The 24,580-nt window shown below is 35.2% G+C and overlaps 2 protein-coding genes across 2 annotated transcripts; one reads left to right on the plus strand and one right to left on the minus strand.

Annotated features, from left to right (window-relative positions):
* The first annotated feature begins 5,329 nt into the window (after window positions 1-5,329).
* Window positions 5,330-15,149, plus strand: LOC118343942 (novel plant SNARE 13-like). Its single transcript, XM_035683261.1, has 10 exons — window positions 5,330-5,738; window positions 10,996-11,088; window positions 11,392-11,485; window positions 11,697-11,734; window positions 11,998-12,095; window positions 13,877-13,956; window positions 14,034-14,090; window positions 14,174-14,266; window positions 14,352-14,426; window positions 14,831-15,149. The coding sequence occupies exons 1-10, from the start codon at window positions 5,662-5,664 to the stop codon at window positions 14,927-14,929; spliced, it is 804 nt and encodes a 267-aa protein (XP_035539154.1). The 5' UTR covers window positions 5,330-5,661; the 3' UTR covers window positions 14,930-15,149.
* Window positions 15,150-15,745: 596 nt separating this feature from the next.
* Window positions 15,746-22,961, minus strand: LOC118343781 (probable sugar phosphate/phosphate translocator At3g17430). The gene is made up of 9 exons (XM_035683117.1): window positions 22,475-22,961; window positions 22,279-22,386; window positions 21,684-21,715; window positions 21,503-21,553; window positions 17,564-17,625; window positions 17,210-17,471; window positions 16,482-16,747; window positions 16,275-16,369; window positions 15,746-16,018 (listed from the first exon to the last, which is right to left on the minus strand). The coding sequence occupies exons 1-9, from the start codon at window positions 22,556-22,558 to the stop codon at window positions 16,013-16,015; spliced, it is 966 nt and encodes a 321-aa protein (XP_035539010.1). The 5' UTR covers window positions 22,559-22,961; the 3' UTR covers window positions 15,746-16,012.
* Between the last annotated feature and the right edge of the window lie 1,619 nt (window positions 22,962-24,580).

Genomic DNA, 24,580 nt, shown 5'->3' on the forward strand with positions numbered 1-24,580 from the left:
CTACTCTTTAGTTTGATGGTGAACAATTTCACCTTCACAAGATGTTTGAAATTGGTGACACGTGTATCCCCAAGTGATGACCATGTCAATGCATTCCTGCAACTTTGGTTACTTTGAGAGGGATTTTGCAGGATTACAACTTGATTTCGATTCAATGAAAGTGAAAGAGAAAGTGGTGACTGATAAGGGTAAGAAAATATTAAACCCCCACGTTGTCTGAGAGAAAGGGAGACCGCCAACGAAAAGAAATGTTTTCAATGGTTGAGAAGGCTGTAACCAAGAGAAAGAAGAAATAAGTAGTACATTTTGGACGAGTAATTGGCTATGTGATATACTGCAAGCATACATTTTTTGATAGATAAAAATTTCTAATAGATGTGTATTTTTTGTTTTGTCAATTTAGACGTGTAGGAAAATATTAGATGACGAATCACAATATGGTGAGGTCCTAGAAGCACAACTTGGTCCTATTGTTGACGACATTGTTATCCTAACCCAATATAGTACTATCACACAACCAACGCCACCTGGCAATGATAAGGTGTGATATGTTTAACGTTTATAAATCTTTCTTCTCGTTGTTTCATTTTTAATGTGTTTGTTTTAATTTTTTGTTTTTAATATCTTTAGGAAACATCGTACATCCCCCATGGGACTTAGTGAAAATCAATTCCCGACTTTGTCCAGAAATGTTGAGTTGGTGTTGCTTGTATATGAGCATGACTTGTGTTTGTTTTTTGTGTGAAAATGATTTGTAAAGGGGATTAAGCAAATATTAGAATGGGCATTGGGTTTTTTGTGTGGAAATTTGAGCATTGGGTTTGTAAAGGGGAAATTTGAGCATTGGGTTTCTAAAAGAGACCTAATATGTTAGAGATGCGAGCAAAATTGCAAATCGATCATGTTCCTTGTTCGTGGTACTTCATGTGGCTATTGCTTGATTGGGAAACAACATTTTAGTACTACATATGGATGACTTTTTCTTTTTTATGCACAGGAGGAGTAGTAGTAGGACTTGAGGAATTGATCTATGAAACTCGGTTTGGTTTCATTGAAGGCAGGGAGCATGTGGTTATGTTTTTTTGAATTTGAAAATTTGAAACATTTTTCTGAACCGCATTCATTGACATTGTTTGTTTCAAACTATAATGCATATGTTGGAACAGTTAAGGAGGTGGTGGTCACAGTATTACTCTCCCTCTCAATATCAAAATCATGCATTTCTAACTCCCAAATTGGAGTTGAATATACATGTGACCGATTTCCACCTTGTTGCTCCAGTTATATATCTAGCCAAGGTTTTGGTCCAATCTTTTCATTTTACCATGTAATGAGCAATACCAAGTGCCGCATGTTGTATTCACAACAAAAAGAAGCTGCGCATGGAAATAATTTCAAAAAGAAAAAAGCACCCAAGCAGACTAATTAATTTTCCTAAAATGTCTTATGACTCACAAACAATTCAAGAATCGCAACCTATATATTCATAGACAATATCCAAACCTATATTCATAGTAATGCCACTGCTAAGAAATAGGGTCACTTTTTTTTTTAATATCCATAGTAAGCTGTCATAAATATATTCATAGACAATGTAGCATACAGTTATGGTCTAAACAATCTACAACTGATTTAAAACTAACACGTTAAGACTATAGTCCAAGTGCACCAAAAATTATTACAATAGATATTATCCAATATAGACACAACAATATACGTGCACCCCTATTCTCTACAATCCGCTTTCGAAGTTTGTCCTCTTGCTTCTAAAGCTCATTTTCTCTCTTGGTTAGTTTATCTTTATTTTTTTTAACTTCATACTCACGCAGAAATAAATCATCCTCTCTCTTCCAAACTGCATTTTCTTTTGTCAGAATTTTTTCTTCTACCAATTAAAGTAAATCTACCCAGATGAAGAATTGACATCTTGCTTTTCCGTGTGTACAAATAAAAAATTTCAAGTTTCAAATAGGACAACTTCATACATGGATTCCAAAGCAATAAACAAATTAAACAGTGGGTCATTACCGTGTTATACTTTGGACATGCATAAAACTTTCTTCCAGGATTTTGGGTGGTGTCAGAGATCTTTAATAGTGCTTTCAAACCACACCAACATTTTGGTGATTCCATCTCAAACGTATCAATTACAGATGATGATGATTGACTCGATGCCATAACTGATCTACATGAGAACCATCAAAGGTGATAGTGAAAATAAAGGTACTGAATCAGCTTGTACACTCTAAAGATGCTATTAGAAATTCTTCGTACTAATTGACCAAATTAAGTAGACTTTCGAGTTTCAAGCTATAGATGTTATGGTGAACTATCTTTTCAAGTGTTAATTGTAGTTAAAAATATATGAAGAAAAACATTATAGTTTCTGGCGAATTTTATGCATAGAGTTTGTTTGGCATTCTTTCTATTTCAATCTTCACATAAGAAATATCAGCATAAATATTAGGAGGCTGCATTGCAGCTTATTGTGTTGCTTTATGTTCCCAACTTGTATTTATTTTGACGTTTGAATAAACTCAAAAAGGCTATATATACTTGCCATTTCTGTCTTTATAGTATGAACTATTTGAATTATTATTGCAAAGATTTACTGAAAGAAAACATATATGGTGCCTATAAGAAGTTATTAGAAGCTCAAACAAAGTAAGGGGAGAAAAATTACTTTGCGTTGCTACTGTCGAAATCTAACAGCATAAACCTCTACCAACAGTTGTTCCAAAAACTTCAACTTCAATCATTTTTAAGTTCCTCTAATGCATTGAACTCACACACTGCTAAGAATATGTGTGATAAAGTAGAAATCTTTATAAGAGCAAATCAATGTATGTATACAACAACAAAACTCAACTAACCAAATTAGTGTATAAGAGCAACAAAATTCAACCAAATCAGGGATCCTTACAGGGCTCGGTGAGAGAGACAAAGAGCGCGGTGAGAGATCCAGAGGGTTTGGTGAGAGAGAGAGAGGCTCGAACAGTACAATGCAGAGAAGAAAGGAACACCACAAGTCTAAGACGGAAGGAAAGCCTCCTCTGGTTGAACACCAAAAACCAGATCCAAATTGGGGGGCTTTGGGTTTCGTCGTCTGGGTGAGGGAGAAGGGGAGGGGCCTGCACGGAGAAGGGAGAGTGAGGGTGGGGGTGCTGCGTAGAGAAGGGAGAGTGGGTGGGGGTTTTGTTTGGGTGAGGGAGAAAGGGAGGCTGCCAGAGAAGAGAGAGTGAGGGCCTTGGTGGTCTCCTGGGAAGTGAGTGGGGGGGGGGGTGGTTCATCTGGGTGAGTGAGGATTGAGGGCTTCGGTGGTCTTTGTCTAGGAGGGGCTGTGCAGAGAAGGGAGAGTAAGGGTGGGGGTGCTACGCAGAGAATGGAGAGTGGGTGGAGTTCGGTCTTCTTTTGGGTGAGTGAAGATTGTGGGCTTGGTGGTGATCTTTGTTGGGAGTAGGGCTGTAATCGAGTCGAGTCGAGCCGAGCCGATCTTTGACTTGCCGAGCTCGACTCAAAATATTCGAGTTCGAGTCTAAGCTTGAGATTTTTTTTTTTATTCTTTATTTAAGCTTGACTCGATAAGCTAAATTCTCAACTTGAGCTCGTCTCACAAATGAGTTCAAGTCGAGCCGAGCTCGAGCTTGAATTGTTTATTTTTTAATTTTTTGAATAAGATTTAATAATTAATAAATTAAACAAAGAAAAAATAAAATATATAATATTGAATTTATACAACTAACAAGTAGAACCTCTATTAAATTATAAAATTTTAAAAAATTTATAAATAATTAATATCTAACTAGTTGATATTTATCCAAAATAACAATATATTATATGCCTACATACATTATTAATACATACACTTAATATGATAGTATATATCTATTTCATATATGGTTCTCACATACTCGTATATGAAATTATTAAATTTTATTGACTAATTATTATACAAATTGTAAAATATACCTGTGAAGTATATTCATTATATAGATATAAGTAATTAGACTACATATTATATATTTAATTATAAAAGTGGTATGTTTATATTATTAGCTAATACACAAATAATATATATAAGATGTATGTATATATTTATCAATATATGAATGAGTTTTAATCGAGTCGAGCTAACGAGTCGACTCGAGCATAAACGAGCGGGCCTAAACAAGCCTTAGCTGAGTCGAGTCGAGTTTTATCGGGTATATGTCGTTTACAAATCGAGCGAGTATTTGCTTTCACGAACGAGTTTTTTGTTTTTACAAGTCGAGTTTGATTTGAGTTTAATCGAGCGAGTACTGAGCGGACTATCGAATAGATTGTTTCATTTACAACCCTACTTGAGAGGGGCTGTGCAAAGAAGGGAAAGTGAGGGCTTCGGTGGTCTTCGTTTGAGAGGGGCTGCACAGAGAAGGGAGTGAGAGAGAAAGGAAGATCGTGACATGGCGACGAAACGGATTGATAATTTGGCATGTGTGTGGTGTGTGATTGGTAGACTAAAGGTTGAGTAGAATTTTTTATTTTTTTTATTTAAGGGACAATTCTTTGAGTTGTATAGAGATGACTTAACAACTTATTAAATAACCAAACAAATATACATATTTTGAGTTTAAAAGTTATTAAATCATCATTTTTTTAAAATCTTATTGTCATTCTTGTTTGCTATCCGAAGAAAAATAAAGAAAAATAATATTGTACATTGCCCAAACATTATTGTTTGCTAATTTCTTTTTTGTTTTACTGTTTCTGCCTCCGAGCACTGTAATTACTATTATAAATTTTTAAAAAATATTATTTGTAGTTATAGTTTTTATTTACATAATAATATGTGTTGATGTATCATTTATTAATATATTAGAAATTATAAAATTTAAAATTTAAATTTTTAAAGAAAACTAATAAAATAAAATTGTAAACAACATCATAAGTACAGCCTTGCAGATGAGATGAGTTGAGATTAAAATTAAAAACTAAATAAAATATTATTAAAATATATTTTTTAATATTATTTTTATTTTGAGATTTGAAAAAATTGAATTATTATTTTTATTTTATATAAAAATTTAAAAAAATTATAACAATTAGATGAAATAAAATGAAATAAATTGAGAACTTACCACCCCTATACAGATAACACCCTACTCTTCTTGTTTAGATCGAATATATTTTTAAATTTGAAAAAATACATTCTTCTTTGCTTAAAAAAAAAAGAAAAAAAAAGGTAATTCTTGCCAGGGTGTCAACTGTTCCCTCGGGTGATCAAACGGAGAAAATATGTAAGTTTAGCCGCGTCATCACAAAGAGCGATTCTCTCTCTCTCTCTCTCTCTCTCTGCATTCTTAAAATTTTAAAAATACAGTTAGCATTTTGCCCCAAAGTTGTCTCTCTCTCTCTCAATCGTTTCGATTTCTTCTTCTTTTTTATTTCATGTGAAAACTAGCAGCTGGATTGTTTTCCATTGGGGGGTTTTTTCTTTTCTTTTTTTCCCCCCCCCCCTCCCAAAAACTCCATCGACCTCTATTCGGAAGCAAAAACCAGTAGAAGGTTATTGATGTCATAAAGTTTATTATTATTATTCAAATCCGTGGAGTAAGGAGGATTTTGGTCGGGATCGGTTCGCCGAAAAGTTTGTGGAGGTGGTGGGGTTAGTCTCCGGCGACAATGGCGAGCGACTTGCCGATGGGCCCTCAGCTGGAGCAGATCCACGGTGAAATCCGCGATAATTTCCGAGCCCTTGCGTATGTTCCCCATTAATCTCTCTCTATCTCTCTCTCTATGATATGCGTGATTATTGTGTTATGGTTGTGAATATTGCTCTTTGGCTTTAATTGGAAGCTAGGTTTCGATGAGTCCATTGTTTGAAAATACGAGGTTCAAAGAATAGGGGTGGGAACCAATTACTCTCCACGAACACTCAGCTAAATGAAAGAGAGCATCTGGCTTTGTGACCAGAGCAATGCTTCCATTATTCGATACCTTTAGTGCTAGATGGTGATTCGTGGCTACTGACTATGCATATTAGCTTTTAACAAAAGACTATGCCTATTCCCGAAAAGGGTTACTTCATTGCCATGCCAAAAAGATTCTTGCTTGGTGCTAAGTAATATTGTGCTCTCTTAGCTGCCAATGTTCTTCGTTGGAGTGTTGAATACTTTTTTCGTGCACAGTTGATATATTATTATCGTTGATGCCATTGGTTTATGTCATTGACAAAGGTAGCTAACTTTGGTTGTCTCACCTAATTGTGTTATTCTCCAAGGAGAGCACATACGCGTGCTTAAATCTCTCATATCATTTACTGCTGCTAAGTTAGACGAATGCATAGGCAGCTCTTTAGAAACTTGTGTTGGGAATAATGGAACAGTTAGATGGGTTCAATCAGATTAGTAATAATTGTGTGAGAAAGCCTATTGAAGAAGAAAATAGAGTACAAAGGCATATAAGCTGGAGGGTGTAATAATATAAGGGCTACTTCATTGCCATGCCAAAAAGATTCTTGCTTGGTGCTAAGTAATATTGTGCTCTCTTAGCTGCCAATGTTTCTTGGTTGGAGTGTTGAATACTTTTTTCGTGCACAGTTGATATATTATTATCGTGGATGCCTTTGGTTTATGTCATTGACAAAGGTAGCTAACTTTGGTTGTCTCACCTAATTGTGTTATTCTCCAAGGAGAGCACATACCTGTGCTTAAATCTCTCAGAGCATTTACTGCTGCTAAGTTATACGAATGCATAGGCAGCTCTTTAGAAACTTGTGTTGGGTATAATGGAACAGTTAGATGGGTTCAATCAGATTAGTAATAATTGTGTGAGAAAGCCTATTGAAGAAGAAAATAGAGTACAAAGGCATATAAGCTGGAGGATGTAGTTTTCAGTTGTTAGTATGGTGATGTGCTGGTATTAATATTTATCTGTTAGATAAGAGTCGTAATACAGTGAAGTGCATTTTCTGTATTTATCTAATTTGAAAGTTGAAGAAAAGAATAGTTCCTTCCCACAACGCCGGTGTAATCTTGTTTTGTGTCTGTAGATTTTATTGATGAATGCTTCTAGCAATGACTAAAATTGAATTCATGATACTGGGGAACTTGCTGTTACCGATACTAAATCGATGTTGTGACTATCGATCATTTCTCTCAAAAAATGTCTACACATTTCTAAAGAAGAGGTGCAAATGTCCACCCATCCTTAAGATACACATTCCCCTTTATATAACTTGGGCTGCATCCCTAGTGCTTATAATAAAATTTAGTACCTCTACTTATAGAAAAGAGGTGGCATAAATCTACTTTGAGAAGAGGATAATTTGATTCACCTGCGGGTGGAAGAAGGTTGATATGGCTACATTTGAGGTTTGCAATGTTTGCCTCACATGATTAATATTTTTTTATAAATAATTTTTTTTATTCATACGAAAATAGGCATAGCCCAAATACACAAGACCTCACACAATTTATATAGTGTGTATTGTGCATGTACAGTAAAATAAGTGTTTTTTAGGTAAATTGGTGCGGCTAAGGTAGTGTCATCTTGCCCTCTACCCTTTCCCATCCAACATCTCTTTCTTGACCAGATCTACTTGACATTGTACAATGCTTTGAAAAGCTTCCATCTCTATTTTAATTTATTTTTTAACCTTTTGGTGTCTTACATTTAAGTTCTTGTGTAACTAAGTTTTTACAGTTTTCTTTTGTCCCCAATCAATGTTCCATCTCAAGCAAAAAAGAAAAAAAAATTCCATGTTTATTTGAAAGTTCCATCTTGAACGAAAATGTAAGAAGTTTTTATTATATGTGAGCAAAATTTTTATTGATAATAAAGAAAAGGAATAGCTCGAGTACACTAGCTGTATACAAGAGGTGACATCTCATAAGTAGAAGTAGATACAAGAAGTCCTGAAAGCTTAGTCCATTGAAATCTCTAGCTATTGCCCAAAGGAACAAAGTGTCGAGAAAGAGGCTCATCCAATGTCCTTTCTTGATCTTTAAAATGCTGCCCATTCCTTTCTTTCCAAATGCACCACAAAAGACATGAATTTTTTTTATAAGTAAAAAAAGACATGAAAATTATCTTCCACACTATTGTAAAAAGGTCTACCGCCCTCCTGGGCATTGCCCATGCTAATTCTATTCTACCAAAGAAGTCATTCCACAGGGTTAAAAGTTATTCCCCACTCTTCTTGCACATGCAACTCCAATCCATCCATCACAATGATCTGGCCTTCCTTAGTCAAGGGTTAAAAGTTTTCATTGAGTGCTCATCCATGACGACTCCCGGAATGCAAGAAGCTTTGAAGATCGAGAGTGGTCAATGGATGAACTTAGAAGCTTGCAGGTTGGTATGATTTTGAGGGAAGAAAACATGTAGCTGCCATATGGAAGATGATTTCTTTGTGCTTGATGTGGTGTTTTTGGTTGGAAAGGAATGAGAGATGCTTTGAAGACAAAACGTTCTATAGGAGAACTTTGGGACTTTTTCTTTAGGGGAGGTTTGGATACAAAAAGCCTTTTAACTCATTTTATCTCATCTCATCACATCTAGTCATTATACCTTTCCCAAATTTCTACACAAAATATAATAAATAATTTAACGTTTTTAAATCCCAAAACAATAATAATATAAAAAATAATATTCTAATAATATGTTATTCAACTTTCATCTTAACTCATCTCATTTCAACTTATTATCCAAATCTCCCCTTAATACTTTGTGTATGTGAGCTAAGACTCTTGTACTGAATGATGATAATTTTCTGGATTTGTAATAATCTTTTTTATTATTTTTTTTATTTTTATTTTTTTTCTGCTTTCGAGAGTGTAGTAGGTATTTCCTTTGTATACGTCTTGTGTACTTGGGCTTTACCTATTCTTGGTAATAAAATTTCTTATTAATTATCTTAAAACAAACTTGAATCATCATTTGACCGCTCACAATGCAATGCCACTTCATAGTCATGGATTGATGTTGTATGTGCAAAAATAATGGAGAGTCCGTAGATCATCGGTTACTTCATTGTGAGATTTCTATGACCTTGTGGAATGACTTATTTGCTTGGATGGGCTTAGCTTGGGTGATGCGGAAAAGGGTGATTGACCTCCTAGCTTCTTGGCGAGGCATCTGGGGCAACTCGCAGATTGCAATAGTGTGGAAGATAGTCCCAATTTGTCTGACGGTGTATTTGGAGGGAGAGGAATGCAAGAAGCTTTGAAGATCGAGAGCGGTCAATGGATGAGATTAGATGTTTATTTTTCAATACTTTACTCCATTTGTCGATTATAATTGACTTTAATGGCATGTCTTTTCATGACTTCCTTGTATCGTTAAACTTGCATGCATAGGGCGACGCTCTTGTATATGTCCTGTATACTTGGGCCTTTGTCTATTTTATGCTCAATAAAATTTTGTTTACCGATCAAAAAGAAAAAAAAAATCCAAGGAAATTGTCCAGGCAAAGAAAGTTGCTTTAGTGGCATCTTACTCCTCCAAATACTTTTCCATCTAAAGGGAGAACTCACTTGAGAGATGAGGGCCTTGTAAAACGAACTTACAATGAATTTCCCTTTCTTGGAAGGACTCCAAAGTATCTTGTATGAGCCTCCAGCTCCAAAATCAATAGAGGACAATAAGTTCAAGAAATCAGTGAGGGCACCTATTTTGAGTCAAATAACTCTCTAAGGAAACTTAGGCCTCGTTCGTTTTCTCAACTCTTCTCCACTCAACTCATCTCATCTAATCATTACAACTTTCCCAAATTTTCATACAAAATAAAATAAATAATTCAACTTTTTCAAATCCCAAAACAAAAATAATATTAAAAAAATATATTCTAACAATATTTTATTCAACTTTCAACTTTTATCTCAACTCATCTCATTTCATCTGCAAAAACAAACGAGACCTTACATTCTACTAAAGAGAACCACAAAACAACTCTAATGAATCAAACCATTGAAGGCTCCTTCCCGCGTGCAATCCTATGGATAATTGGGAAAGCATTCTTGAGAGCCCTATCCCTGCACCAGAAATCATGCTAGAACTTTATCTTGGAACTATGCCCTAGCTCTAGTCTAGTGTGTCTAGAGAAAACCCTCCATCCTTTTTTGATACATCTCTACAGACCCACCCCCATGCAAACCATATACCTCATTTGAGTACCAGCCTCCCTATCCACTACCAAACTTGGAGTCAATTACTTTCCGCAAAGCTGCCCTCTCCTTTTGGTAATTCCACAACCACTTTCCTACTAGTAAAGCTCGATTGAAGTAGGATTTTTACCATGTTTATCCAAAAGTCTCAAATATGAAAGTTTCAACTGATCACAATGTTCATTTTGAAAGTGATGTTTTATGACAGGAGAGAGTTTTCCTCCAAACTTGGTTGGAGGGAATTTCCTCCAATACATTTATAAAATTGACAAGTGTCCATTGAGGATGTGACATTTAGATGTTTTTTTAAAATTCAAAGTAAAAAATTGGCACGTGTCCATTAAAAAAACATGTACTTCTCACATGCTCAAGGGATACATGGCAATTTTTTATACATGACAATTTTTTATACTTCTCTGTCGTATATGAATTATTATATGATTAGGTAGTCCTGCAACTTTTTAAAGCTTTAAACTCTCTCTTAGTTTAATGTTCAGTTCAAGTGAATTAGGGGTGGTATGTCCCATTTACAAAACATTGGATGCCCCGCATTCTGTAGATATAATAATTTCATACTCCTCCGGGATGCTGTATACTCTCTTAATATCATTTTTTTTACTTGTTTCCGATTTCACATAGACATCATTACTGCAGATCACCTTTTTATTTTGTTATTAATATGTTGAATTTTGTTTATACAATTTCTTAAGTAGTACTTTATGTTGATTATCCGGCCTCCCTTTTGTTTGGGAGCTGCAGGATAGATACTTGTAATTCTTTAATGATTGTCTGGATACATTGCTGGGATGACTGGTTGATGATTATGATGGTGTTACCTCTTTGCATTCAGAAATGGCTTCCAGAGGCTTGATAAGATCAAAGATTCTAATAGACAAAGTAAACAGCTTGAAGAACTTACAGGAAAAATGAGGGAGTGTAAAAGGTACGTCACTGGGTCTTTCATGTTGGATTCTAATTCTTCAGAGAATGGGATTTTACTTATTTTATATGTAGCATTGTTTATATCCTTAACTCCCCTGCCCCAACAAAACAAAAAACAAAAAAAATTCTGGTTTGCCATTCATCAAACATTTGTGCATTGAACTTTGGTGTGGAGGATAGGAAAGTGTCCAACCATTTGTCATGTACCAAAAACTAATGTACGAATATTGTGGATAACAGTTCTTGAGATTTGTGTGTTTGGGATTTATACGTTATTAACTCATATTTTAGTAATTCATTTCAGATTAATTAAGGAGTTTGATCGTGAACTTAAAGATGAGGAAGGGAGAAATCCTCCTGAGGTTAATAAGCAACTCAACGATGAGAAGCAGTCGATGGTCAGTATTTGGAACCTTCTATGTTTATTTTTGGTGTTAATGACATGGATATACACATGCATTATAAACACACACATGCATGTACGTCTGTCATACATCATGTGAAATGATGCACTGCTTTTTTTTTGTGCCATGGTGCTGCTTATTTTTGATGCTGTTTGTGTTTTTTCTTTTGAAACTCAGCTTATGTTGCAATACTTCACATTTGCAGATCAAAGAGCTGAATTCATACGTGGCATTGAGAAAAACGTGAGTGTTGACATTCATTTTCTTTTTAAGGGTCAGGAGTTTGGATCTGTTCTGTCTGGGGTTAACTTCTTTTAGAATGATACTACTTGAACCATGAAAGAAAATATTCAGCTTATCACTTATAATTTGACAACTAAATTAAAAAATTTACTTGGTTGTCATATTCAGCTAGCAAATCTAACAAAATTTCTGTCCACTCTTCATCTGCTGGGTATTGTTGGACTTCAAATGCATGTGTAATAATCTCTTTTGCTGAACCACAGGTATATGAATACCCTTGGTAATAAGAGAGTTGAACTCTTTGATATGGGAGCAGGGGTTAGTGAACCTACGGCTGATGACAATTTCCAAGTAGCATCATGTGAGACCCATCTCCACTCTGATTCACAGATTGTTCCAACTTGTTTGATATTATTACCTGAAAATAGCTGTGCTAATATGTTCCATTGATGAATATGTTTTGTGCTAGACCTATGGATGCACTTTGAACTTGATATATTATTAGCTGTCAATCAACTAATTCTGTGTTAACTGTATCTATGCCAATTTTCCTTTAATTCAAAAGCTTCAACCGATGCAATGATAACTGACACAGCCTTTGGATCTGGAATAGATCCATCTTCATAGATGAGAGTTGTGGGAATGCGGCGACACAACTATTCTACTAATGTTGTGTCTACATTTGATATGTGAAGACTCCAGCAAGAGATTGCATGCATCCGTAGGGATTAGTCTTGACCCAGAATGGGTTGGAGATACCCTCCTTCACTAGAAAAGAGAAAACAATAATAAGAAAAATGAAAGAATGATGTGGTACTCTGAAAAGAAAATTCTGTGGAGTTTGGAAGGGGCCGGAATTATTTCATTACTAGTCAAGAAAATTCTGTGGAGTTTGCTTAATATTGGATGGAATAATGGTGTTTTTGGATTGAGGCATATGATGATTACTTGGATTTTTATTTGATGATATATTTGGCGAGCATTCCTCACAGTGACGGACATAGTTTAGGCCTCATTGGAGATATGGTATGCACAAAAAGTTAACTTTTTGGATGAGGTTAACATTTCATCTAAATTCTCTGTCAAACATATTTGGATCAATTTCTGACTGTGGAGAAGTGTAATAAATTTTGCTGACATATTATGGTAGAATCATCATCTCCAATTGAAATATTTTTTCTACTGAGCTCTAGATGGTTCTGATCTTTGATTTACTTTAGAGACCTAACGAACTTAATGAAGGAAACTCACCTAAGTCATCTCCTCATCGTTTAAATGGATTCCGTGAGTCCAATCATTTCCTGAGAATCTGAGTTAAATTTTTTCTACTCAGGTCTATAAGATGGTTCTGATCTTTGATCTACTTTAGAGAACTAACGAACTTAATGAAGGAGACTCACGCTGTGTTTGGATGCTAAGGTGATTTCAGATGATCTAAGGTCTTGTTCACTTTTACAAAACTTCTCAACTCATCTCATCTAATCATTACAACTTTTTCAAATTTTCACATAAAATAAAATAAACAATTCAACTTTTTCAAATCTCAAAATAAAAATAATATTAAAAAAATATATTCTAACTATATTTTATTCAACTTTTAACTTTTATCTCATCTCATCTGTGAAAACAAACGAGGCTTAAGTTGATCTATAAATAGTAGTGGTTTGTGGGTTCTATTAAGATGTGTTTGAATGTATGAAGTAGGTTGAGATGAGTTTAACTTTTTATAGGAAGTTGAAAAAGTAGTGGGTCCCATCAATGATTGGTTTGAGATGGGTTGAGGTGATCTTGACATCCAAACATCTCTTTCCCTCATTATTTAAATGGATTTCCTGAGTCCAATCATTTCCTGAGAATCTGAGGGTTTTTTTTTTCCCAATCTTATTAACTACCTGTGTACGTGAGAAAAGGCTTTGATGCCAGAGTTTCTTGTCACAAGATACCTCTAATAACACTTGATTGTATTTTAATAAGTTGCCCAAACTTCATATGACTGCGAAATATATGTGAATCAAACATTTGAAAGATAAAGAACCTGGGATTTTTATGCAGATATGTATGTATGCATGTAGTAATATCTTTTTGTAATTCTTTGCAAAGAAGAGTTCTAAAAAAATTACTTTTACGTGTCTTGTCCTATAGCAATGACAAACCAAGAACTTATCAATGCTGGAACAAAGACAATGGATGAGACTGATCAGGCCATTCAACGCACTCAAAAGGTGAAGTGTTTTGAAACATGTGTTAGCTCAAAATGTTTATGTTGCCATTATTCTTGACACTTGAAATTGACCGTTAGGTTGTTGAACAAACAATTGAAGTGGGAACTCAAACTGCTGTTACATTAAAGGGTCAAGTAAGTATAACCATAGAGTAATCTCAGTTATTCTTCTTCCCATCTGTTTGTAGCCTTCTATACTATAATCTGATATTTTGCAGACCGACCAAATGGGCCGAATTGTTAATGAGCTGGACACAATTAACTTCTCAATTAAGAAGGCTTCCCAGCTTGTGAAGGAGATTGGTAGACAGGTTGGTTCTTTCTTCCCCCTTCCCCGGGGAATACAACTTGTTTTCCATTTATTTTCTTGAAACTAAATTTATTTGTTTATTCCAGGTAGCTACAGATAAATGCATCATGCTTTTTCTATTCCTTATTGTCTGTGGTGTAATAGCCATCATTATTGTCAAGGTATTACCTCGAATACGTAGCTGTAAAATTCATTTATCTATTACCTTCGAATACTTAGCTGCAAAATTTCTGAGTCATGGACCAACGTGTTGATCCCAACTAATTTAACTTTTTGATTGAATTCTATTATTGGAGAAATCAAAACGTTTTGGTCGGGTAAAACATTATTTTTTCCCCGCGGAGGAAAAAAAGACATTCTCAAGGGAAGGAAGAAAAAATAAAAAATAAAGGTGAAAGTAAAGTATTAAGACTATAAATGAATAGTATGGTATGAATTTCTTGCTTTTTTAGCTGATTTCAGTTATGGACTAGCGTATTGCATTATGTAAATGCATTTTGTACATATATGCACACCAAAGCTTACAAAAACTTAGCGTATTTCTCTGCAATATGTACAATTTCAGATTGTGAATCCCAAGAACAAAGACATCAGGGACATCCCTGGATTGGCACCTCCAGCTCCCTCAAGGAGGCTTTTGTGGGCTGCAGAACACTTCATTTAGATTCATTATTTCGGAGCACTTTTTCCGCCCATAATGGTTTGTGTTTTAAATTCATGCAAAGGGGTGCTCAGAGTAATGCCGTTTGCGGGTCGTTTGTCGTTATTTTGTTTTTCTAATTTACTTTCCATAATTATTTTGGTTCTTGCCTGCTATGTGCATATTCTGTTTTCGATTCTTCTCTGTTGTGTGTAAATCACATGCGAGCGAGCCCTTTTTGCTTTGTTTTGAATGCCATATCCCTTTCAATGACAGCATGCTTTTTGGGTAGAGCAATGGCATGTTGTGCTAAATTAGTTTGCTCTCCACTTTTTGAGGAATCCCCACGAGTATACGAGTAAATTCTGGAAAGGGCTTTTCAAATTCTTCGGTTCCAGTGGGCAAAACAAGATTTGCTGAGATATATACCGTAGATAAAAAAAAAAAAAAAAAAAAGGCATGTCCAAATCAAAAGGAAAGGTATTATTCATCATTATCTTTTTTAGGGCAGGTTTGGTTTCAGAGACAGATTAGATGATTTTAGATGAAAGATAAAAATTGAAGAAAATATTGTGAGAATATTATTTTTTAATATTATTATTGTTTTGAGATTTCAAAAAGTTGAATTGAGATTTGAAAAAATTGAATTGTTTATTTTATTTTGTGTGAGAATTTGAGAAAGTTGTAATGATGAAATAAAATGAAACAGAGGCCCTAATCATCATTCTTTCATCATTGGTGACCACTTCAAATGATTAAAAAATTAATTACTATAGTTAATTTGTTTACTTAAATCATTTGATGACATGTTAATGCTAGGAGATAATGAAAAAATAAATGTTAAAAGATAACGAATAGCATTTTTCAAATTTAAGACTTTGATTATGTCATTATGCTACAAATAGAAGTAAATACAAGCTATAAATAGAAGTAAATACAAATGAATCGGCTTTGAATCCGGAAATGCATGAGCTGCGAAGAACGTCCAATGTGAGATAGCCTAGATGTTGAAAGTAGAGTTGTTTCTTCATCAAAATCCAAATCAGAGTCACCACTATTCCCTCCAGCTATAGGTACGAATATGTAAGATGACTTCTTCTCCAACTTCTAATCCTGTATGTATTGTATTACCCAACATTGAAAGCACAGCTATTAGGAGAGAGAGAGAGAGAGAGAGAGAGAGAGAGAGAGCACCAACATTTGAAGTAAACAGATTATTGAATGCACCAGCCTTAGTATATAAGAGTTATCGAACCAATGTGTAGAGCATATCATCCAGTAAGTGATTTATTAGGTGTGTTGTCCAGATTCCACACTGACTTATAAATAGAATTTTTTTAATATATAAAGGATAATATATGAGATTGACCTTAGTGATCCTTCCAGGCATACTTTCAGCAGATTGTTGAGATACTCGAACATCCTTAAGCTTAATGTAATTGTAGATGAAAACGCCACATAGTGCTGTAGGGGTAAAAAGGAATTTTAATGTAAAGTGAAAGTGTTGAGGTCTAGATTAGGTAGGAAATGTGTTGTGTGACTGAAAGCTTGCACTTCAAAAAGGATGGAGACTTACCAACCCCATAACCAATTATATTCAACCCTGTAATTGTGTACTCTGGAAATATGACAGCTGAAAGGGCTATCAACATCCAGTCTTTAAGAACGCCAGCAACCCGGATGGTAACTGCTCCTGTTCTACCAATTACTAAGAAAATGGAGAAATTCAGGGCCAAAGCACAGAGAGCATTGGAGAAAAAGATCCAGAAGTTAAACTGGTTCTGGGAAACTTGCATCTGAGTCTTCTCCAGTAAACACCAAGGCACAAACAAAAACACAAAACTGCATGTGAAAGTGTCAACAAGTGAGAAGCTGATACGTTTAGGTACCCACCAATGTAAGTGCTTAAAAATCATTGTGTATATAGATTTATGAAGAAGAACAAAACTTAATAGCTACAAAAGACTTCACAGAATTGTTCATCCTCCAAAATTTATATATTTTCTGCAATATAAATTGCAGTATTTATAAACCAAAAACAAGAAACTAAAAAGGTTGATGTCAACTGTTATATAATTTCGTTTGGTTATACAGACCATCTCATCTTATCCAATTATTACAATTTTTTTAAATTTTCATACAAAATATAAGAAACAATTCATATCCCAAAATAAAAATTATATTAAAAAATTATATTTTGACAATATTTTATTCAACTTTTGTCTCATCTATGTAACTAAACAAGGCAATCCTAAGCATACGTTTTCAAGAGAAAATAAGCCCAGAAACTTCAAAACAAAGTACCTGCATGGAGCTATGTAATATAAGCTGGTGATAGGGTTTAAAGTCAAGCCCTTCTTGTTTAGAAGGACTTGAGTTAAGACCAGCCTAAGAGCTTCTGCAAAGATGCCTGTAACCTGGTAAACTGTACCGAGTACATTAAAATGAATCTCCCCATATGAGGCAATGACAACTCCAATACTGACTAGCAACACGCTCAAGAACACGTCACACCTTGGTTTGTCAATGCCACACATAATAGCCATGATGAATGTTGCCATAGGCACTGAAACATCAAAATTAAGATACAAATGGCGATCTAGTTGTTAAAGAAATTTATCATGATACTAACAAAATATGCAGGTACTCCAAACATACTTAATGCTTTGAGCATCTGAATGAAGGCCACAGAAATGTGCAAGAAAGCGGTGTTACCAAACCTACATGAGAAGCAAAAACAAACTTGTCAACGGACGTCAATCCACCAACATCAAGATTGTTTCAAAAGACCTCACCTCTGATAACAGTCCAAAACCTAAATAAGGCAGTGGTGGCCCTTCTATCAACAAAGTTAGCTTCTGAAACACTACCACACATGCACGAATGCAAGCGCGCTCATATTTAAAGTAAATTTCACTGTCTATCCAAGAATCAATAAAGAAAAACTTTATTGTCTTAAAAAACCAGTGAAATCATCACATATAATAAAAAAAGATCAAGGATTTCACCTTGATATTGTGCAACAAAACACATGCATGCAGAGTAGATCCATAATTAATCTTTGGTGGGAATATATGGCACATGTTTATAGTAATAAAAGATCACAAATTACAAATAAAATAATTCAAGGGGAAATGGAGAAAAGCCCTGCAAAGAAAAAAGAAAGTAGAAGAACATAAGGAAAATCTGGATAGAAACTCAAAATGAAAGGTATGGTTCAATTATATATTTAAAAATTTAAAATGCCCAATGAGTGTGAGAGCAAGACACGGGGATGTATTTTTCAACACATTCATAGACGACTTTTCACGATATGGTCATGTTATTTGATCTCCCATAAGTCTGAAGCATTGGATTGCTTTAGGCAATACGTGAGCTTGGTTGAGAATCAATTAGACAAGAGTATAGAGGCTTTAAGAGCTGACCGTGGACGTGAATATTTGCCTGAACAGTTTAAAAGGCTCTGTGATGAAAAATGAATTAAAAGGTAGTTGATGACGCCATATATGCCACAACAAAATGACATGGCGGAAAGGAGAAATCAGACACTGCTTAAGATGGATAGATAGATGATGGTACAAGCAAATCTACTAATATTATATTGGGAGATGCACTTTTGATTGCAATCTACATCCTTATCAGAGTGCTCTCCAAATCAGTGTCGTCTACTCCATATGAACTTTGGACTGGTGGGAAACCCAACTTGAATAACTTGCGGCCATGGGGTTCAGCGGGCTTCATTTACAATTCTTTTCATAAATATAGAAAGTTGGGCTCTAGAGGGAAGAAATGTATATTTATAAGATACCTTGTTCACTCTAAGGGATATGTATTAATCGGTGAACAACCTGATGGAACGGTATTTGAAATTGAGTCACGAAATGTGAATTTCATCGAAAATGAATTTCCAATTAGAGGTGAGGTTGATAAGAGCTTGGAACTCTAAGAGCTTGTTGATCAAGAGGAAGCCACTTCAAGCATCTAGTTGAGAATGATGGAACATCTCAAGCTCCTAGGAACAATGGGAGTGATTTGGCTCCAAGTAACAAAATACCACTTGTTGGATATCCACAACAGCTTCAACCACGTAAGAGCTTACGTGGAAATGTTCCCCGTCATCGATTTGGAATTGAAGGGAAAATTGTCATGGTGAGGCAGCAAGATGATGATGGGCCTAGAACCATCCAAGAGGCTCTCTCATCTTCTACTAAAGATGAGTGGATGAAAGAACTAAATGATGAGATGGAGTCTATGAGGATTAATCAAGTCTGGAATCAGGTAGACTTACCGCTAGGCTGGAAAGCCATTAGGAACAAAAAGGTCAAACGTAGAGCGGATGGGTTAATAGAAAGGTATAAAGCTCGCCTCGTGGTGAAATGATATATCCAACAAGATGGTGTAGACTATGAGAAAACCGTTTCTCCAATAGTAAGGTTTGCTTTAATTCGCCCGATTCTAGCCATTGTAGCACATTTGGATTTGGAACTCTATAAGATAGACGTTAAAATGGCTTTTCTCAATGGAGAACTAGATGAAGAGATCTATATGCATCAACCCTTGGGTTTTGTGATTAAAGGTCAAGAGTGCAAAGTGTGCAAGATTAAACGATCTATATATGGTCTAAAGAAATCATCTAGATAGTGGTATCTTTGATTCCACAAAGCCATTCGCTCAAATGAGTTTTTGATGATCGTAGAAGACCACTGTGTTTATATAAAACGGTCCAAAATGAGTTTTGTATTGTTATCACCATACGTTGATGACATTTGGAAATATGATAAGCGGATGATTATCGTCATTAAGGAGTGATTGTTCCTCAATTTTGAGATAAATGACATGAGTGAGGTAGAATATATTTTGGGAGTTAAGATCTATAGAGATCGTTCAAAGAGACTTCTGTATTTGTCTCAATAGACTTACATAAAGAATGTCCTTGAACACTTCCAAATGAGTAATTGTAAACACATTGATAACTCCATTGCTAAAGGTGAGAACATATGCCAAGAAATGTGTCCTAAGACTCCAAGAGAGATAGGGAAGATGACTTGTGTTCTCTATGCTAGCGTTATTCGTAGTCTGATGTACACAATGATGTGTACTCGACGAGATATATGCTATGCAGTTGGCTTGGTCAGTAGATTCCAATCTAATCCTAGACTGGCCCAGTAGAAAGCAATCAAAATGATTTTTAGATATCTTAAGAGAACTATAGACTATATATTGTACTTTTAGAATTCAGATTTGCAGCTAAATGGTTACAATGATGCTGATTGGGGCAGTGGCCTAGATGAGCGCAAATCCACAATTGGGTATGTTTTCTTGTTGAACAATGGCGCCATTACATGGAGTAGCAAGAAACAACTCTGCATAACTTTATTCACCATGGAGACAGAGTACATAATATGTTCAACAGCAGTTTAGGAGGCTATTTGGTTGAGGAGGTTCCTTCAACTTTGCGATAGCATGGCTGCTCTTGCATATGCTAAAGATCCAAAGTATCACGGAAAAACCAAATACATTGATGTTTGATATTACTACATTAGAGACATGGTGGCACAAAAAGAAGTGGTCCTGAAATATCTATCTACGAGTCACATAGTTGTTGATCCCCTGACAAAGCCCATAGCAAAAGACGCTTTTATGGCTCATGTTAGGAGTTTAGGATTGTGTAGACTATGATTATAATTTTATTTCGTTGACACAGTAATGTAAACTTTCTTTGGAGATATTAATGCAGTGTAATATTTTCTTTCAATTTTTTTATTTATCATATTGCATGAATTGTACACGCCCACAAGGTATGTTAACAGACTTAGATTGGCTCACTCACACGAGTGATCGCCTTTGTCACTGTAAAGAGGTAGTGAACAAAGATGAGGTATTGTGTTACTCGATACTTGTTTAGAAAGGGTTAAGTATGACGCAAAAAAAATAATAATGTTGCCTTAGTGAGAACTACTATGCATGGACACCTCACAATCCATGTAGCCTGTGGTAAGTCAGATGCGAAATTCTCTTTGACGCCTTGGAGGTGAGCAAATGGAGAAACTCGAGTTAGACGCAGAAATTGTGTCTGGACTAAGATCTGTACAATGTTTGATATGTACATACGCTCTTTAAGAAAAAGAGATCCACCATAGCATGTATTTCATACTACATGTGCTTATGCGAGAAGATATGGAAGTGAATAAATGGTTTCCTGTTTCTTCACTGTGTGAGTCCTATATTTTTCTTTTAAATGCCCTTCTTGACCTTTGACAATATCATAAGATGGAAGCTATGACGTTTGCTACTCTAGCACACTCACACATCGGGTGAAGGCAAATTCGGATTGAACGGAGGTTTGAACACTAGATTCACTCGTGGAACAACTACACAGATTATCCTTGAGATATTTTTTCCGCTATATATATTTACATAAAATTCTAACAATATGGCACTCATTTATAGTAATAGAAGATCACAAATTACAAATAACATAATTCAAGGGAAAATGGAGACAAGCCCTGCATAGAAAAAAGAAAGTAGAAGAACATAACGAAAATCTGGAAAGGGACTCAAACAAAAGGCCTGGTTCAGTTAGATTTTAGTGCTTACCAAAGACTTGATGCAAAGAAGGCACTTATCGGTATGACACTGGTTGCATATCTGCTCACCATTAAAAAGAGATCAAGAAAAAGGATTTTTTTCAAAGAGAGGACAAATGAAGAAAATGAGAGCATAACAACAGAAAAAGAAAGGACGGGGGTAGAAGAAATTGAAAAACTATGTCACTTACATTTCAAATGTCATTTTCACAGGAGAAACAACCTACACATTCAAAGAATAATCTAACTACATCAGTGCATTTCATCTTTTTTTTTTCCCTCATGCATTTTTTAACACTTTTAAATATATATATTTTTAAAAAAATCCACAACATCATTAAAAACACTTCGTTAATCATTAAGTAAAAAAAAAAAAAAAAACCCATCCAGCAGGAGCTTTTCTCTTAAAAGAAAAACACAGAAGGCAATGAGAAGTAATGAAATCATGTATTTGCAGCATGTGTAGCAGAGTGCAACAGCAACACAAAGCACAAAATGGATATCTCTGCCCAATTTATCACAAATCAAATCTATGTGAATAAAGCACAAAGTATGAACCAGATTGAAGTAACACGAATAACAGAACATAAAACAGAAAAAAGAAATACAATTGAGGATGGATTTTCAATAAAATTTCGAGACTTTAAAAACCAAACAAATCGTACAGAGATAGATACCTATGATCACCACTATAAGCGAGAAAGATGAGTGACCATGAAAGTACCAGAGCAAACTCAGAATCAAACACTAGTTTGACTCACAGTCAGGCATAAGAAATCCATATACCTTGAAAACCCTAACAAGAAAAAATGCAACGGCTCCGGAAAAGCCCATGTGAATCATGGTCAGCGTTATAGGAAACGGAAAGTTGAAGTATTTCGTAGACAGAACCCACTGCACGGAAGAAATCCACAGCATCAAGACAAATATAAAAGGAAGGTACACACCCAGATTATAGGAAAAGAAATCAGTACGTACGTACCTTGTTGTACAATATGACTCCGGCAGAAAGCAATATGTATGTTAGTAGGTAGAGGTACGTGAAAGCAAGCGTTTTGTTAATCATTCTCTCTCTTCCTTTCACAAAGATATGACCATAAAATCCTGACTACGCTCTCTGTTATAGGCTACAGCATCTTCACCACAAACGAGACCTGAAAAGATGAAACTACGCACTGATGACTTCTTCCTACTTCTAAGCGAGTGTGTGTGAGCCTTCTTCCTCCACCATTAAAGCTTTCTTATACCTCCACTAACCAGAGAAGACACCATGCATCTCTGTTCGTTTCCAACCTCGTCCCGTATGCACGCAGCTGAGTAAGCATGTTTTCCTAACGTGCGTCGTAACATCACACGTTCACATGTATCTCCGCGTCAAGATACCTCTACTCTAATATGTTATACTTCAAAATTTGTTGGGAGAAATCTTATTAGTATTAGAGTTATTCTGTTATGAAGTCGGTGTGGTCGAGCACAACGATATATATTGCTGCTTAAATGTTAAGATTTGAGTCGACTTAAATTATGTCATGTAAATATTTTATTAGATGTATTCTACACATCAACTTTTTTTTAAGTAGAAATTTTATCCTGTCAAACCATATCATCTAGTTTTATATTGAATGACCAAGAATTAAATCATTTAAGTTTAATGGAATTTGAAATTAATATTCTATGTTTATCAGGCCAGACTACTCTGCCACTCATCTAGTGTTAAATAACATAGCACAAAGACCAATTCAAAGTATATAAAGACCCCACATACTTAAATACTTTGAAAGGATGTTAAAGGAAAGTGAAGCAAGTGTTCCTGTTGAAGAGATGAGGGGTGTTGAGAACAAGTGGGTAAGGGTTTGCTGTGTTCTATTGATGTGGTGGTGAAGCTTTCCAATCCCTATCAATGGGGCTAATTTCTTAGTTACTGAACAAAGGATATTGGTTTTTTACACCATCTTCTACACCTCATGGACCACCTAATATATATCAAATGCAATCCAAGAAAAAGAAAAATGAGAGAAGAGAGAGAGAGAGAGAGAGAGAGAGAGAGAGATTTCCCTCCACAAACCGGATCATAATAGCTACATAAAAAAAGGCTTTTTGATGGTTGGCTTTTACATGCCAAAAGTTTGGTTCAAACCTTCTTTAGCTCTAAAAAAAAAAGGGAAAGGAAAAACCCCAAGAGGCTTACACATCATTTTCAAAACATTGAAGAAGTTGTACCCACGCTGAACAACTATATAGTCAGACAAACTCGTGCTTTGTTTGTATGTGATGAACATATTATCTGCAGATTTGACGATAAAGTTCTCAAGTTTATGGGGGAATATTGTGCACATCCTTTGCTTTGCCGAGCCGTATATAATACATTGACATCTGAAGTAATAATAATAATCTAAAATGTCAGATATGCTACAGAATCTGATTCCCCATCAACTACAGAATTTCTGTTCATCATTCAGTATGACATCACTGATATTGCAAAATCATGCATGGAAATCTCAAAGCTACTGGTTATTGTGTCTCTCTTATCTTTCCACCTTACTCATATATAGTTGAAATTTTCACTTAATTAATAAATAAGACTCTCCAGCACTTGAAATGAAAAATACCATCATCATTCATAATAGCAATCCATTTTGTCTAAACACATGAACTCATCAGTCAGCATTTTCTGCAGTCTAATGGTATGGATTTAATGTGCCTGGGTTTATATGAAAGACTGATCGAACATGACTAAGGGTGGAGCTGTCTGCTCTGCACAATGAATGCAAACCTTGTGTTATTACGCAGGATATTTCTTTTTTCTTAATCAGAAATTACAGCCAGATCAGTCTGTGTCAGCTTAGAATGATCGGGATTTATAATTCAAGTTTGGACCACCATGATGTTGAACTTTCACTAGGAATGATCCAAGAGGCTTATAAAGATCAACTCATGTGTTGCAGCTGCATTACCATCATATAAATTATAATATTAATTGCTCAAAAAATTATGATCAATGCCATGTGCAGTAGGGCCGTTGAAAGTCTCATGCACGCAGATAAGGTTGCGAAACCTTTGTTTGATCATAACCTGCATATATATATAT

The sequence above is a fragment of the Juglans regia genome, chromosome 12 (genome assembly GCF_001411555.2).
Source record: "Juglans regia cultivar Chandler chromosome 12, Walnut 2.0, whole genome shotgun sequence".
NCBI lineage: Eukaryota > Viridiplantae > Streptophyta > Magnoliopsida > Fagales > Juglandaceae > Juglans > Juglans regia.